At 42.7% G+C, this 14936-nt stretch overlaps 1 protein-coding gene across 5 annotated transcripts in view; it reads left to right on the top strand.

The window, feature by feature from the left end:
• The window catches only part of gphnb (gephyrin b), a 190504-nt gene that overhangs the window by 113956 nt on the left and 61612 nt on the right, over window positions 1–14936 (top strand). For all 5 annotated transcript variants that reach the window (XR_009119164.1, XR_009119165.1, XM_058046186.1 and 2 more), the window contains exons 4-6: window positions 3132–3210; window positions 10701–10758; window positions 10836–10928. Coding sequence is in view for 3 of the 5 variants with exons in the window: in XM_058046186.1 (XP_057902169.1) it covers window positions 3132–3210; window positions 10701–10758; window positions 10836–10928 (230 nt within the window). In the remaining 2 variants the exon portion in view is untranslated. The remainder of the gene's footprint in view (window positions 1–3131; window positions 3211–10700; window positions 10759–10835; window positions 10929–14936) is intronic.

Below are 14936 nucleotides of genomic sequence, written 5' to 3'. Positions count from 1 at the left end.
TCTGTGTGCTAACCGCTCGACCGCTGTGCAGCCTAATGTTCATTCATTCATTCATTTTCTACCGCTTATCCTCACGAGGGTCGCGAGAGTGCTGGAGCCTATCCCAGCCTCGGGCTAGAGGCGGGGTACACCCTGGACTGGTGGCCAGCCAATCACAGGGCACATATAGACAAACAACCATTCACACTCACATTCATACCTATGGACAATTTGGGAGGAAACCAAACATGCAAACACACAGAGATGCCCGAGGGTGGAATCGAACTTGGGTCTCCTAGCTGTGAGGTCTGTGTGCTAACCGCTTGTCCACGGTGCAGCCCCATAATATGTACTTTTTTAAAATAAAAACACTTTTTTGTTTTACTTTATTTTCCTTTTATTTAACCTACAAATATGTCAGATCATTTGAACTTGAAAGTCATTGCATGAGTTGCAGCAACAGAACTAAGGCGCCACAGAACGGCAGCTCAGTCTTGACTCTGGCTGATGTCCGCCTGCCCTGTGCTACGTGTCCAAGTGCTTGTGCAGCCATGCAGAAGAGCCGTCCTTGTAGCATCCAGCACAGGAAATAGTGCTCTCTAGAGTGGGTGAAGGGTCACTGCAGTGCATCATTGCTTCACAGTTGGATTCTGGAACCCAAACTCTGGTTGCATTGAGAAGGAGGGTTTCCCTGCCCTATATTTACCGAGGGGGGGCGGAAGGGTTGGTGCAAGCGGTCCTTTCTGTGTCTTCTTCTCCTGTCTTCATGTTTGCTTGCACACAATCACATTATTATTCCTTTGATGCCACTCCCTCCTCTTCTCTCTTTAACAACGCTTACTCTTCCTCTCCCTCGTCTCCGTCCTTTTTTCTTCGTTTACAGTAAAGGTATCGCTTTTATTAAAATTTCTACAAATTGTTGGCAGCGTGGAGACGAATGGCTGTTTCATACCTTCAGCCGGGGGTTTCCCTTGTTGTGCGCACACGTGGATAGGTGGCGGGCACACACGCTTTTGACAGAACATGTTGATTGGTTCAAAATGGTTGCTGCCTCTTGTAGGAAAAAGGAATGGCTATTTTTAGATCAAGGGGTAGCTGGGAGAGAAAGACTGAGGAGGGCGATGTGTGTGTGTGTGTGTGAGGAGCACTGCAGTTATGAAGGAGGTCCCCCCCCGTACACCCCACCCCCATTACACACGTTTACAGCATGTGATGCTCCCCTTTTTCACTTCTTTTGTCTTCCTCTATCTCCCCTTCTAGTTTCTGGTTGTGTCTCTTTAAGAGCTGGCCTGGGTGTGCAAATGTCAGCACTCTCCCATTTATTTGCCCACAGCAACGTCACGCACGCTCCTGCTTACCTCCACATCACCCCTCCCCCCACCCCTCGCCTAAAAACGTCGCCCTTCATTTTACTTTTCATAACTTTCCACCCCGCCATCTTTTATCGCTTCTCGCCCACCCCTTTTCACGCCGATTTAGCTTGCCGCCACCCCTGCCTCTCATCTTTCTGCATAGTTTCCATCTTTTACACCATTCTTGCTTCACCTATCAGCTAACAACACCCCCACTCCCCCCGCACACAAACCCCCACCCCATCCCGTTCATGGATCATGGCACTTCATTGGAGCACCATCGTGACATTTGCAGCCTCGTCTACAACTTGTTTTTCATATCACTGGTTCATCATATTCACTGGCAGCAGATCAAAACATCTTAGGCCGTACAGTTTTTAATCACACATTCCCCCATTTTACACTGTAAAGAAAGGAATTAACGTTTATTCATTCATTCATTCATTTTCTACCGCTTATCCTCACGAGGGTCGCGGGGGTGCTGGAGCCTATCCCAGCTGTCTTTGGGTGAGAGGCGGGATACCCCTGATATCACTGTTGTTGTGTCCCTGGGCATCTAGTGAGGTTTGATTTCCTACTAAATAAAGCAGAGCTACCGATTCCTCCTGCTACATCTTCATATTCTCAGGAAGTTTTTTAATGAGTTTATGAGCGAGAGCAAATCAGTCGGGGCATCTTGATTTCCTTCTAAATAAGGCAAAGCTACCGATCCCTCCTGCTACATCTTCATATTCTCAGGAAGTTTTTTAATGAGTTGATGAGCGAAAGCAAATCAGTCAGGGCATCTAGTGGGGTTTGATTTCCTACTAAATAAGGCAAAGCTACCGATCCCTCCTGCTACATCTTCATGTTCTCAGGAAGTTTTTTAATGAGTTTATGAGCGAGAGCAAATCAGTCGGGGCATCTAGTGGGGTTTGATTTCCTTCTAAATAAGGCAAAGCGACCGATCCCTCCTGCTACATCTTCATATTCTCAGGAAGTTTTTTACTGAGTTTATGAGTGAGAGCAAATCAGTCAGGGCATCTAGTGGGGTTTGATTTCCTACTAAATAAGGCAAAGCTACCGATCCCTCCTGCTACATCTTCATATTCTCAGGAAGTTTTTTTATGAGTTTATGAGCGAGAGCAAATCAGTCGGGGCATCTAGTGGGGTTTGATTTCCTACTAAATAAGGCAACGCGACCGATCCCTCCTGCTACATCTTCATATTCTCAGGAAGTTTTTTAATGAGTTAATGAGCGAGAGCAAATCAGTCGGGGCATCTAGTGGGGTTTGATTTCCTACTAAATAAGGCAAAGCTACCGATCCCTCCTGCTACATCTTCATATTCTCAGGAAGTTTTTTACTGAGTTCATGAGCGAGAGCAAATCAGTCGGGGCATCTAGTGGGGTTTGATTTCCTACTAAATAAGGCAAAGCTACCGATCCCTCCTGCTACATCTTCATATTCTCAGGAAGTTTTAAATGAGTTTATGAGCAAGAGCAAATCAGTCGGGGCATCTAGTGGGGTTTGATTTCCTTCTAAATAAGGCAAAGCTACCGATCCCTCCTGTTACATCTTCATGATCTCAGGAAGTTTTGAATGAGTTCATGAGCAAGATCAAATCAGTCGGGGCATCTAGTGGGGTTTGATTTCCCACTAAATACACCCTGGACTGGTGGCCAGCCAATCGGAATTAACATTTAATTGTATTCAAACTGTACGACTTCCTGCTTTACAGGTTGTACTTTAATGCATCTTCATCGTGTGTCAAAGTGTCGTGTGGTCATGAAATGTTCTTCTTCTTTTTCTGTCTTTCTAGTGAGCGACAGCTGTTTTAGAAACCTTGCAGAGGACCGCAGTGGCGTAAACCTCAAAGATCTTGTCCACGATCCATCACTGTGAGTATGAGCTGATTGATCATAATGACTCAGATGCTAACTCATTCACACGTCATTTTTTAAAATTATTTATGAAATGAAAACAGCGGTATGTGTGTGTGTGTGTGTGTGTGTGTGTTTGTGTGCAAACAAAGACACTAAAAATATCTCTTTAACACAACATGTCGGGGCTCTGTGTCGCCCTGTGGAGGGAAATTCCCAGCATGCTTGGCAACAACAGAAGAGCTGCAGAGCTCCTCTGTTTCAGGATGGCTGCAGGAGTCGTTAATATCACAAAGAGGAGGTGAAATCTGCAATTGTTTTTATGAACAAGAATGTGGAGCGTGAAAAGGAGCATGAATTAAAAAAAAAAAAAAAGTATCATCACTATAAACGCAACTGAAAGAGATCCAACACACTAAACGAGGCTTTCATGGTGGCGGCCATGTGCTTTAGAACACATCAAAGATTGATATTGGAGTGAATAACACTTTTATTAATGATCTTTTTAAAATTGCATACACCACACATCGCCTTTTTAAGCACCTCCTTGTTTGCCCGGGTCATTCTCATTACATCCATTGATTTGCTGGCGTGTCCACAGTGTCTGCATCAGAGCGGTGTCGGCGTTCTCCTGCTTGAGGGACCCTGAAGTGGTCCTTGCTTGTCACATCTTTTGGCAGCAGGTCCACTTCAAGGCTCATGTACTCGTGTGTGTGTGACGGGGGAGTTTGTGCCATATTGTGTTTGTCATGCAAGACCGAGTGGCAGATTGTGATCAGGATCTCATTATGGCCTCTTAGACTAGCCTCTGTTGTTGTTATTATATCATAGGACACGATACAAGGTTACAAAAAAGACCCGGAGAAGATTAGGTTTTAAATTTAGACCTGCGTTGGTAGCAGGGATGCTTAGAACTGAGATTCTGTGGACTGCTTTTTATGGCCAGGTTTATTCGTTTTTACATTTATTATCATTCTCATTGTCTTATCGGGCTTTCAATGGTCTATCTGTTGTTCTTTATGGGGAGGGGTCACAGAAGGACAGTTCCTTTTTTAATAAAAATAAACAGAAAGGGGTTCTTGCTCACTGCACGGTACATTCATGCACATAGTAATGCGATCGCTCCTCCCACAAACTGATTAATGATATCCAGCAAACCAAAACGCATGAGGAGGAAGTGTCGAGTAGAGTAGACATAATCATATAGGCGCCAAGACGCTCGAGGTCGCCATTTTGTCCACCACCTCCTAGCGAATCCCGAGGGCTTCTCAACTTATTTCTAAGGGAGGGCCTGTCGGTCACAATATCACTGTTGTTGTGTCCCTGGGCATTTAGTGAGGTTTGATTTCCAACTAAATAAAGCAGAGCTACAGATCCCTCCTGCTACATCTTCATATTCTCAGGAAGTTTTTTTAATGAGTTTATGAGCGAGAGCAAATCAGTCGGGGCATCTAGTGTGGTTTGATTTCCTACTAAATAAGGCAAAGCTACCGATCCCTCCTGCTACATCTTCATATTCTCAGGAAGGTTTTTTAATGAGTTTATGAGCAAGAGCAAATCAGTCGGGGCATCTAGTGGGGTTTGATTTCCTACTAAATAAGGCAAAGCTACCGATCCCTCCTGCTACATCTTCATATTCTCAGGAAGTTTTTTTATGAGTTTATGAGCGAGAGCAAATCAGTCGGGGCATCTAGTGGGGTTTGATTTCCTACTAAATAAGGCAAAGCTACCGATCCCTCCTGCTACATCTTCATATTCTCAGGAAGTTTTTTAATGGGTTTATGAGCGAGAGCAAATCAGTCGGGGCATCTAGTGGGGTTTGATTTCCTACTAAATAAGGCAAAGCTACCGATCCCTCCTGCTACATTTTCATATTCTCAGGAAGTTTTAAATGAGTTTATGAGCGAGAGCAAATCACATATAGACAAACATATAGACAAACCAGACCATTCACACTCACATTCATACCTATGGACAATTTGGAGTGTCCAATTAACCTAGCATGTTTTTGGAATGTGGGAGGAAACCGGAGTACCTGGTGAAAATCCACGCATGCACGGGGAGAACATGCAAACTCCACACAGAGATGGCCGAGGGTGGAATTGAACTCAGGTGAATGGAATATTTTCATAGAAAAATACACCACCTTGTAAATACAGTTTTAACACTATTGGAGCCCTCGTGATAAAATAACACCCCTATAGTCACCTTTATACTTGTATTACCCAACATAGTAGACATAATAAGAGAAAATAAGGGTTTTTTTTTTCATTCTGAGCTTCTTGCTGTGGCTAATGTAACTTTACTGACACCTAGTGACCAATTTGAAATAGTACATGTCAACATGTCTTTTAATGCGTTTCTTTCTTTATGCTTGAAAATGCATAATTTTTAGCCAGAAACAAATTACACCAGTATCTTATTTTTATGCCAAAATCTGCAGATGATAATATTCAGGCGGGGTACACCCTGGACTGGTTGCCAGCCAATCACAGGGCACATATAGACAAACAAACATTCACACTCACATTCATACCTATGGACAATTTGGAGTCGCTAATTAACCTAGCATGTTTTTGGAATGTGGGAGGAAACCGGAGTACCTGGAGAAAACCCACGCATGCACGGGGAGAACATGCAAACTCCACACAGAGATGGCCGAGGGTGGAATTGAACTCGAGTTTCCTAGCTGTAAGGCCTGTGCGCAAACCACTCAGTCACCGTGCAGTTAGTAGTAAGAAAACACATAATATATTCACTACATCTGAGATATTTTGCTGTCCAGTGAAAAGCTACAATATGCTACGTTTGTGATGCGGTGATGCCGGATTACGGATTGGAGACAAAACTGAAGGGTTGACCTGAGAGTTAAGTTGCAGCCATCTGTTACCTTAGTGTGTGTATTTCATCAGCGTACACACACACACTTTTGGGCTTGAACTATAAACTATGACTACAGCATCTCCTAGAAACACACACACACACACACAATCAGTCAGGTCGCCCAATTTGGCATTCAAGGGCATCCAGAGGTTGTCATGACAAACGAAACCCACAAGACACACAGATGACAGGATGTGCATGTGTCCTACTTTTTGCATTCATTTTTATGTTTTGTCCTTTTTTGGATGGTTTGATGTTTTCCGGGTTTGTTGTCATGGAAACTCCGGTTTCCTCCCACATTCCAAAAACATGCTAGGTTAATTAGCGACTCCAAATTGTCCATAGGTATGAATGTGAGTGTGAATGGTTGTTTGTATATGTGCCCTGTGATTGGCTGGCCACCAGTCCAGGGTGTACCCCGCCTCTCGCCCCAAAGACAGCCGGGATAGGCTCCAGCACCCCCCACGACCCTCGTGAGAATAAGCAGTAGAAAATGAATGAGTGTTTACTATCATATATGACTATTAAGGTGACTATAGGGGTGTTATTTCATGTCTAGAGGGCTCTAATAGTGTTAAAAGCCATATTTAGAACCAGGTTTTCTATGCTCTCACCATGAAAATATCCACACTTGTGAATAAGAAATCCCACTTTACGGGAATACTTTGTGCCCTGTGATTGGCTGGCCAGTTCAGGGTGTACCCTGCCTCTTGCCCGAAGACAGCTGGAATAGGCTCCAGAACCCCCCAAAACCCTCGTGAGAATAAGCAGTAGAAAATGAATGAATGTTTACTATATTAGGTGACTATTAAGATAACTATAGGGGTGTTATTTCATGTATAGAGGGCTCTAATAGTGTTAAAAGCCATATTTAGAAGGTCGTAACCAGGTTTTGTATGCTCTCACCATGAAAATATCCACATTTATGAATAAGAAATCACATTTTACGGGAATACTTTATGTGCCCTGTAATTGGCTGGTCAGTCCAGGGTGTACCCCGCCTCTTGCCCGAAGACAGCTGGGATAGGCTCCAGGAACCCCTGCGACCCTTGTGACGATAAACAGTAGAAAATGAATGAATGATTAAATATTCAATATTGAATACAATATTCAGTGATGACGTCATTGTCTAATTTGCATAGTTGCCCATGATGCGGAACTCTGTGACAGGAAAAACATAGCCACAAGTCCAAGTGAATATCGCAATAAATAATAGATGATTGACATGTGATTCCTGTGTTTGCTGGACTATTTTAAAGCACACGTTGAGTCCAGTCATGGGAATGGAACCCCTTGCTGAGCACTCAGAGCTCCCCCTCAAGTCAGAGGGGAAGATGTGCGCTTGTCCGCCCCTCCCTTGTTTCCCCCATCAGTTGAGAGGCGACCCCTTGAGAGCTCCCCTACATATGGATGGGCTGTAATGGGCTGGATGCCACTACGAGGAAGGAGCATGTGTGTGCGTGCATGTATGTGCCCTCACAATGCACTGTGTGAAAAAGAAAAGGAACGTGAGACTGAGTGCCCCGTGCGGGGAGCTTGTTTATTATTAATAAAATCACCCTGGCAGATGGGTTTCATCTTAAAAGTGTCCCACAACCACTGAGATTTGCTGTGCACACACACACACACACACACACTTTTCTCTGAGTAAGTGTACCCATAACGGTGTATCTCCTGGCGCTCTCACTCTTTTCACTCTATGTCTCATTCTGCCTTTATCCTCTCACACTGCTTGTCTTTTATTCATAGAAAGATTTGGACGTCCAGGCTTTTAGGCCCAGACTACGATACCGCACAGACCACTTGCTTCACTCTTTCTCCTTTTTCCTCACATCAGGGTTTTTCCACACGGCCTACACATGGCCGACTGATCCCTCCTGCTACATCTTCATATTCTCAGGAAGTTTTTAATGAGTTTATGAGCAAGAGCAAATCAGTCAGGGCATCCAGTGGTGTTTGATATCCTACTAAATAAGGCAAAGCTACCGATCCCTCCTGCTACATCTTCATATTCTCAGGAAGTTTTTAATGAGTTTATGAGCGAGAGCAAATCAGTCGGGGCATCTAGTGAGGTTTGATTTCCTACTAAATAAGGCAAAGCTACCGATCCCTCCTGCTACATCTTCATATTCTCAGGAAGTTTTTAATGAGTTTATGAGCGAGATCAAATCAGTCGGGGCATCTAGTGGGGTTTGATTTCCTTCTAAATAAAGCGAAGCTACCGATCCCTCCTGCTACATCTTCATATTCTCAGGAAGTTTTGAATGAGTTAATGAGCGAGAGCAAATCAGTCGGGGCATCTAGTGGGGTTTGATTTCCTACTAAATAAGGCAAAGCTACCTGCTACATCTTCATATTCTCAGGAAGTTTTTAATGAGTTTATGAGCTAGAGCAAATCGGTTGTATCGGTTGCAGTCCAAATGTATCAGTGGCAGGCCGAATTAAATAAATAAATGAAAGAATATGGGAAACACTGAAGTGGTCCAGTGCAATTCCACGCGTATTGACGGCTAAGCTAAACGCTGCAAGCCCAGCCAGCAACCACCTCAACCACCAAAAATACCATCCGTGATGGCAACAACAACAACAACATTTGCAAACATTCACTGGTTGCAACACAAACTCCCTCACATGCACACACTGGTGATGAACACCACGGCGACGAGAAGCTTCAGACAGGAGGGGTTGCCTAGGAAACAGTGGGAAGGAACCTTCGTTATTTGTGTTGAGCATATTTTCATTTGGGCTGAAACAGAGCGCCATAAAAACCCCAGGAGAGGGAGAGAGGTGATTTGTCTTGACAGCTCCTTTACTCTCCCAAGGTGTAACACACACACACATACACACAATATAGGGCGAGTGTTTGAGTACGCTCAGATCCACACAAACTTGCATACGTACAGAGATGGCCATCCTCCCTCCAAAGCATCAGTGGAAGTAAATCACTTGTGCCATCACTGAAATGTCAGCAAAGGAGTGTGTGTGTCAGTGTGTGTGTGTGTGTGTGTGTGTGTTCTGGGGGGGGGGGGGGGTGTTGCTCTTGGTAGTACCGTATATGCTTTTGGAGGGAAAATTGACCTTTTTAAAGAGTCTCCTTTATCGCATATAAGTCTGAAAGGCTTAAAAATGAATGTTCCCCGAGTTGGTTGGGGGGGTGGAGTGGGGGTTGGGGGGCTATCATGGTGTTTAAGTGGCCGTCACAGAGGGGAAACATGATGCACTTCTCTTCCAAAAATAGCACACACTAAAAAGGAGGGGTGGTTGGTTACATAAGAGGTGTCTGTGCAGAGCCTTCACCTTGAGCCTTAGGGTTGTTTTGGGATGGGGAGGGGGGGTGTCATTATCAGAGTGACCACAAGAGGTCGCAAGGGCTCGACAGCGTCAGGACAAGCAGTTTCTTCTTCAGTGGGCTGTCCTTTGGAAAATCCTTCTGGGGGGGGGGGGGGGATGTTCAAGGGCATCCTGTCCAATATTTTGTTTTCAATTTTGTGTTGTGTTTATGTTCATGTTTAAGTGTGTAAGTGTCAGCTTTGTGTTATAGATGACAAATAAGTCAAGCATCAATCTTTTTTTTTTCCCATTCAGCCTTCTCCATCGCTGCCCCCCGCCCTCCTCTCACCCACCTTCAAAAAACAACTCAAAACCCACCTGTTTAAATTAAGGATAGTTTTTAATGTCTAACTTTTTATACCAGACTGCTGTGCCCCGCCCCGCTTTTAGCCTTGTTTTTAGCTATGAATGAATGTATTTATATTGTATTTTAATGCATCTTTTACTTTGTTTTTTTACTTGACTCTATTTTGTATTTTTTATTTTTTCACTGTAAAACGTTATACAAATAAAATGTATTATTATTATTATTCATTCATTCATTTTCTGCTGCTTATCCTTACGAGGGCCATTGGGGGTGCTGGAGCTTATCCCAGCAGGGTACACCCTGGACTGGTGGAGTAGTCGAGGTGACTGACTTGTAGCATAATTCAGCCTTTAGTTCCCCAACACTCAACCACTGGAGCTGTCCAGTGCTGATCTCAAGCCCAGGTGGCCAGCCAATCACAGGGCACATATAGACAAACAACCATTCACACTCTCATTCATACCTATGGACAATTTGGAGTTGCCAATTAACCTAGCATGTTTTTGGAATGTGGGAGGAAACCGGAGAACCCGGAGAAAACCCATGCATGCACGGGGAGAACATGCAAATTCCACACAGAAATGGACGAAGATGGAATCAAACCTGGGTCTCCGAGCTGTGAGATCTGAGCGCTAACCACACGACCGCCGTGCAGTATTTTTATTTTTATTTTTATTTTTATTTTTATTTTTATTTTTATTTTTATTTTTATTTTTATTTTTATTTTTATTTTTATTTTTATTTTTATTTTTATTTTTATTTTTATTTTTATTTTTATTTTTTTAATTCACACCTGATTCTGAGGTATAAAGTGCACTAATTACTTCTATTTATTATTTTTTCCATGTCGTTATTTAAGGTACCAACTAAACACCAGTTTTGCTCCATGTTGGGTTTATTAGCATCACTTCCTGTTTATACTTTATCATTATTATTATTACCAATAAGAAAAGTTATACTTATTGTCTTGTTTTCTTCTTTTTCTCAGGTTGGGTGGTATGATTGTGGCCTACAAGATAGTACCAGATGAAATAGATGAAATTAAGGTACATTAGCATTTTCACAAATATTGCACCAATTTTACCCACATGCGTTTAATATGTGGACCTTCATGTACCAACAGGAAACTCTAGTGGACTGGTGCGATGAAAAGGAACTTAACCTCATTTTAACCACGGGGGGCACCGGGTTTGCTCCAAGAGACGTCACACCAGAGGTGAGTTCACTTGTTGTTGTTTTTTTTCTTGTAACTTTGACACTTTGTCTTTTTTATTGCCGGGTTATTGAATAAACTACAAAAATATAATATCCTCCAAATTGTTTGGATTAGGAATGAGGAATTTTATTATATTTTAATTACAGTTGAAAGTGTGAGTTTGGAGGTAATTTTTTAATCTGGTCCGTGTTTGGAGGTTGCTTATTTAAGAAAAAAAAACTGACAAAACTCTCCTGTTGTTGGGTTCTGAACACAAACCGTTTTTGCTGACACACACTTGCTTACATGTGTGTGTGTGTGTGTGGTGATGATTAACATATAATTAGCCCCAACATCCCATGGGAAATAAAGAGGCTGAAGTCAAATCCTTACAGATTCGCTTTTTTTTTTTTTTTGCGTAATGTGGCATCTTGTAAGCAATTAAGCCATAATGGGTGGCAGGTGTCAGTACATTTGTGTCGTGTATGTCGAGTATTTCTTGTATTACTCGTTTAGGTTTTCTATTTTAAGAGGTTATGTTTGATATTTCTTTGTTTGTTATCAAAATATCATTTGGTGGTACAGTATGTAGCATTTGGGGCCAAGTCTTAGACCACCACGATTTGTACATACATTGTACATGTGATTTTTAGCACACAACTGGACTTATACTGCATGATTATGCTCCGTCTCCAACACACACACACACACACACTCAACTTGGCAGGAGCTGAGCTTCAGCAGTATCGCCGGCCATCATCAATCACGTTAGACAGCAGCAATCTTCCTGGAAGGAAAGAAAGAAGGGAGAGTGGAGGAGACGTGTAACGTTGTCTGATAATAGCAGCTATCTGGTTTCACCCCGTACTCTGTAGTGGACCGACACATCTCTTCATCTCCATGTGTGCTCACAAGGGTTTAAGATACACCTTGTGACTGTATTTGGTCTTCATCAATAACAAGAACCTTATACTACCTCCTGGTGTCGTCTGCGTTTATCTCACAGGAAATGTGTAAACTGAGAAATGAGTTGTACGGTATTCAGATCTAATGTAGACTATTAGAAACAACCTCCAGGTCAACATAAATAATATAAATGAGATTGGGAGCTTGGTGAACTTGGACATCCTGGCTTTTAGCCTATTTAGCCATCCCAGGTATCTTTTTTTATGCTTTTGTACAGTTGAATAACTGTCAACTGTTAACACTGTTAGAGCCTTCTAGACATGAAATAACACCCCTATAGTCATCTTAATAGTCATCTAATATAGTAAACATTCATTCATTTTCTACTGCTTATCCTCACGAGGGTCGTGGGGGTGCTGGAGCCTATCCCAGCTTTTTTCGGGCGAGAGACGGGGTAGACCCTGGACTGGTCGCCAGCCAATCACAGGGCACATATAGACAAACAACCATTCACACTCACATTCATACCTACGTATGGACAATTTGGAGTCGCTAATTATCCTAGCATGTTTTTGGAATGTGGGAGGAAACCGGAGTACCCGGAGAAAACCCACGCATGCACGGGGAGAACATGCAAATTCCACACAGAAATGGACGAAGATGGAATCAAACCTGGGTCTCCGAGCTGTGAGATCTGAGCGCTAACCACACGACCGCCGTGCAGCCCTGATGTACATATATTTATATTTATTCTGAACAGCACCTGCCATTTTTATATTTATATTCTTATTCCTTATTTTTATTATTTTTCCTTATTTTTTATTTTTTTTACTTTCCACAAAATGCACCGTGGAGTTGCACTCAAATTTCGTTGTATGCAATACAATGACAATAAAGACGATTCTGGATACTACAGTACTCGGCATGTTGTTCCGGGTGACTTGTAGTCCGGAAAATAGTTAAAATAATGAAAAATAAGTATAATGAGATTTATTAGCTTATGTATGTTTGCGATTGTTATTGAGATTAGTATGTGTGTTTTGCCTAATTATGTTCTGAGGTAATATACAAATATTTTATACATTGAAAAAACTTTAAAAAAATTAACGCAGAAATGGAGAGCTAATCATTTTGTAGTCAATTCTCCTGACAACTGGCTGTCCTATCAATCAATTTTCCTGTTGTCCAATCAGTCTCTTTATATGACAAACTATATGGATCATACAGCTATCAGTAACCCCCTCCCCTCCCCCCCCAACCCCCCAGCCCTCTTCCTGGGTCCCTCCTACACTCCTTCCCAACTCTCTCCTGAGTCAAGGCCCACAATACCCATCGGTGACTTGTCTTCTTTGAAGTCTTTTTTTTTTTCCTTCTTCCCGCCCTCCTTCATGCTAATGGTGCATTTGAAGTGTCACTCAAGTCAAGGACAACTTAGCACTCACACACACATATACACACACACACAGCTGGAGGAGAAGACAATATTTCCTCCATCTCTCTGGAAGCAATCCAGCGCCTCAAGTAATATAACATAAAATATATAAAATAACATAAATGTACACAGAAGACCCTGAAAACTTCTGTTGCAGGAATAAAAAGAAGCAGTGATAAGATAGTACAGTACCTGGTGTCTCATTAGGATATTATTTACTGTAATTACTAGACGGTCCCTCAATCCTTCTTGGTAGATTAGGAGGTCATGTAAGGGTTTTACATCCTTTAGACGGCGCGGTGAATGAGTGGTTTGTTCGTGTTCACCCCGAGCATGCGTAGGTTTCCTCCCACATTCCAAAAACATGCTAGGTTAATTAGCGACTCCAAATTGTCCATAGGTATGAATGTGAGTGTGAATGGTTGTTTGTCTATATGTGCCCTGTGATTGGCTGGCCACCAGCCCAGGGTGTACCCCGCCTCTCGCTCGAAGACAGCTGGGATAGGCTCCAGCACCCCCAAAACCCTCGTGAGGATTAGTAGAAAATGAATGAATGTTTACTATATTAGGTGACTATTAAGATGACTATAGGGGTGTTATTTTATGTCTAGAAGGCTCTAATAGTGTTAAAAGCCATATTTAGAAGGTCGTAACCAGGTTTTCTATGCTCTCACCGTGAAAATATCCACATTTATGAATAAGGAATTCCACTTTACGGGAATACTTTATATGCCCTGTGATTGGCTGGCCAGTCCAGGGTGGACACCGCCTCTTACCCGACGACAGCTGGGATAGGCTCCAGCACCCCCACGACCCTCGTGGGGATAAGCGGTAGAAAATGAATGAATGTTTACTATCATAGATGACTATTAAGATGACTATAGGGGTGTTATTTCATGTCTAGAGGGCTCTAATAGTGTTAAAAGTCATATTTAGACGGTAGTAACCAGGTTTTCTATGCTCTCACCATGAAAATATCCACATTCATGAATAAGGAATCCCACTTTACAGGAATACTTTATGTGCCCTGTGATTGGCTGGCCAGTCCAGGGTCTACCCCGCCTCTCGCTCGAAGACAGCTGGGATAGGCTCCAGCATCCCCCACAACCCTCATGAGGATAAGCGGTCGAAAATGAATCAATGTTTACTATAATAGGTCACTATTAAGGTGACTATAGGGGTGTTATTTCATGTCTAGAGGGCTCTAATAGTGTTAAAAGCCATATTTAGAAGGTCGTAACCAGGTTTTCTATTCTCTCACCATGAAAATATCCACATATATGAATAAGGAATCCCACTTTACGGGAATACTGTATGTGCCCTGTGATTGACTGGTCAGTCCAGGGTGGACAACGCCACCTACCCGAAGACAGCTGAGATAGGCTCCAGCACCCCCCACGACCCTCGTGAGGATAAGCAATAGAAAATGAATGAATGTTTACTATAATAGGTGACTATTAAGGTTACTATAGGGTTGTTATTTCATGTCAAAAGGGCTCTAATAGTCTTAAAAGCCATATTTAGAAGGTCGTAATCGGTAGAAGCGGTAGAAAATGAATGAATGAAATTCTGCAGGTATAGACTCTATCGTCTTGTAGGGTGGAGTTAAAATTACCAATACGTCTTGTTTTGTCCTTCCTCCAGTAAGCTTCCTCCAATCATCCTTTCAAACAAACACCAAACAGCATGAT

This window comes from Doryrhamphus excisus, chromosome 1 (assembly GCF_030265055.1).
Source record: "Doryrhamphus excisus isolate RoL2022-K1 chromosome 1, RoL_Dexc_1.0, whole genome shotgun sequence".
Lineage (NCBI taxonomy): Eukaryota > Metazoa > Chordata > Actinopteri > Syngnathiformes > Syngnathidae > Doryrhamphus > Doryrhamphus excisus.
Note: the sequence above shows the minus strand (reverse complement) of the source record. Positions and strands in the feature narration are given on the sequence as shown.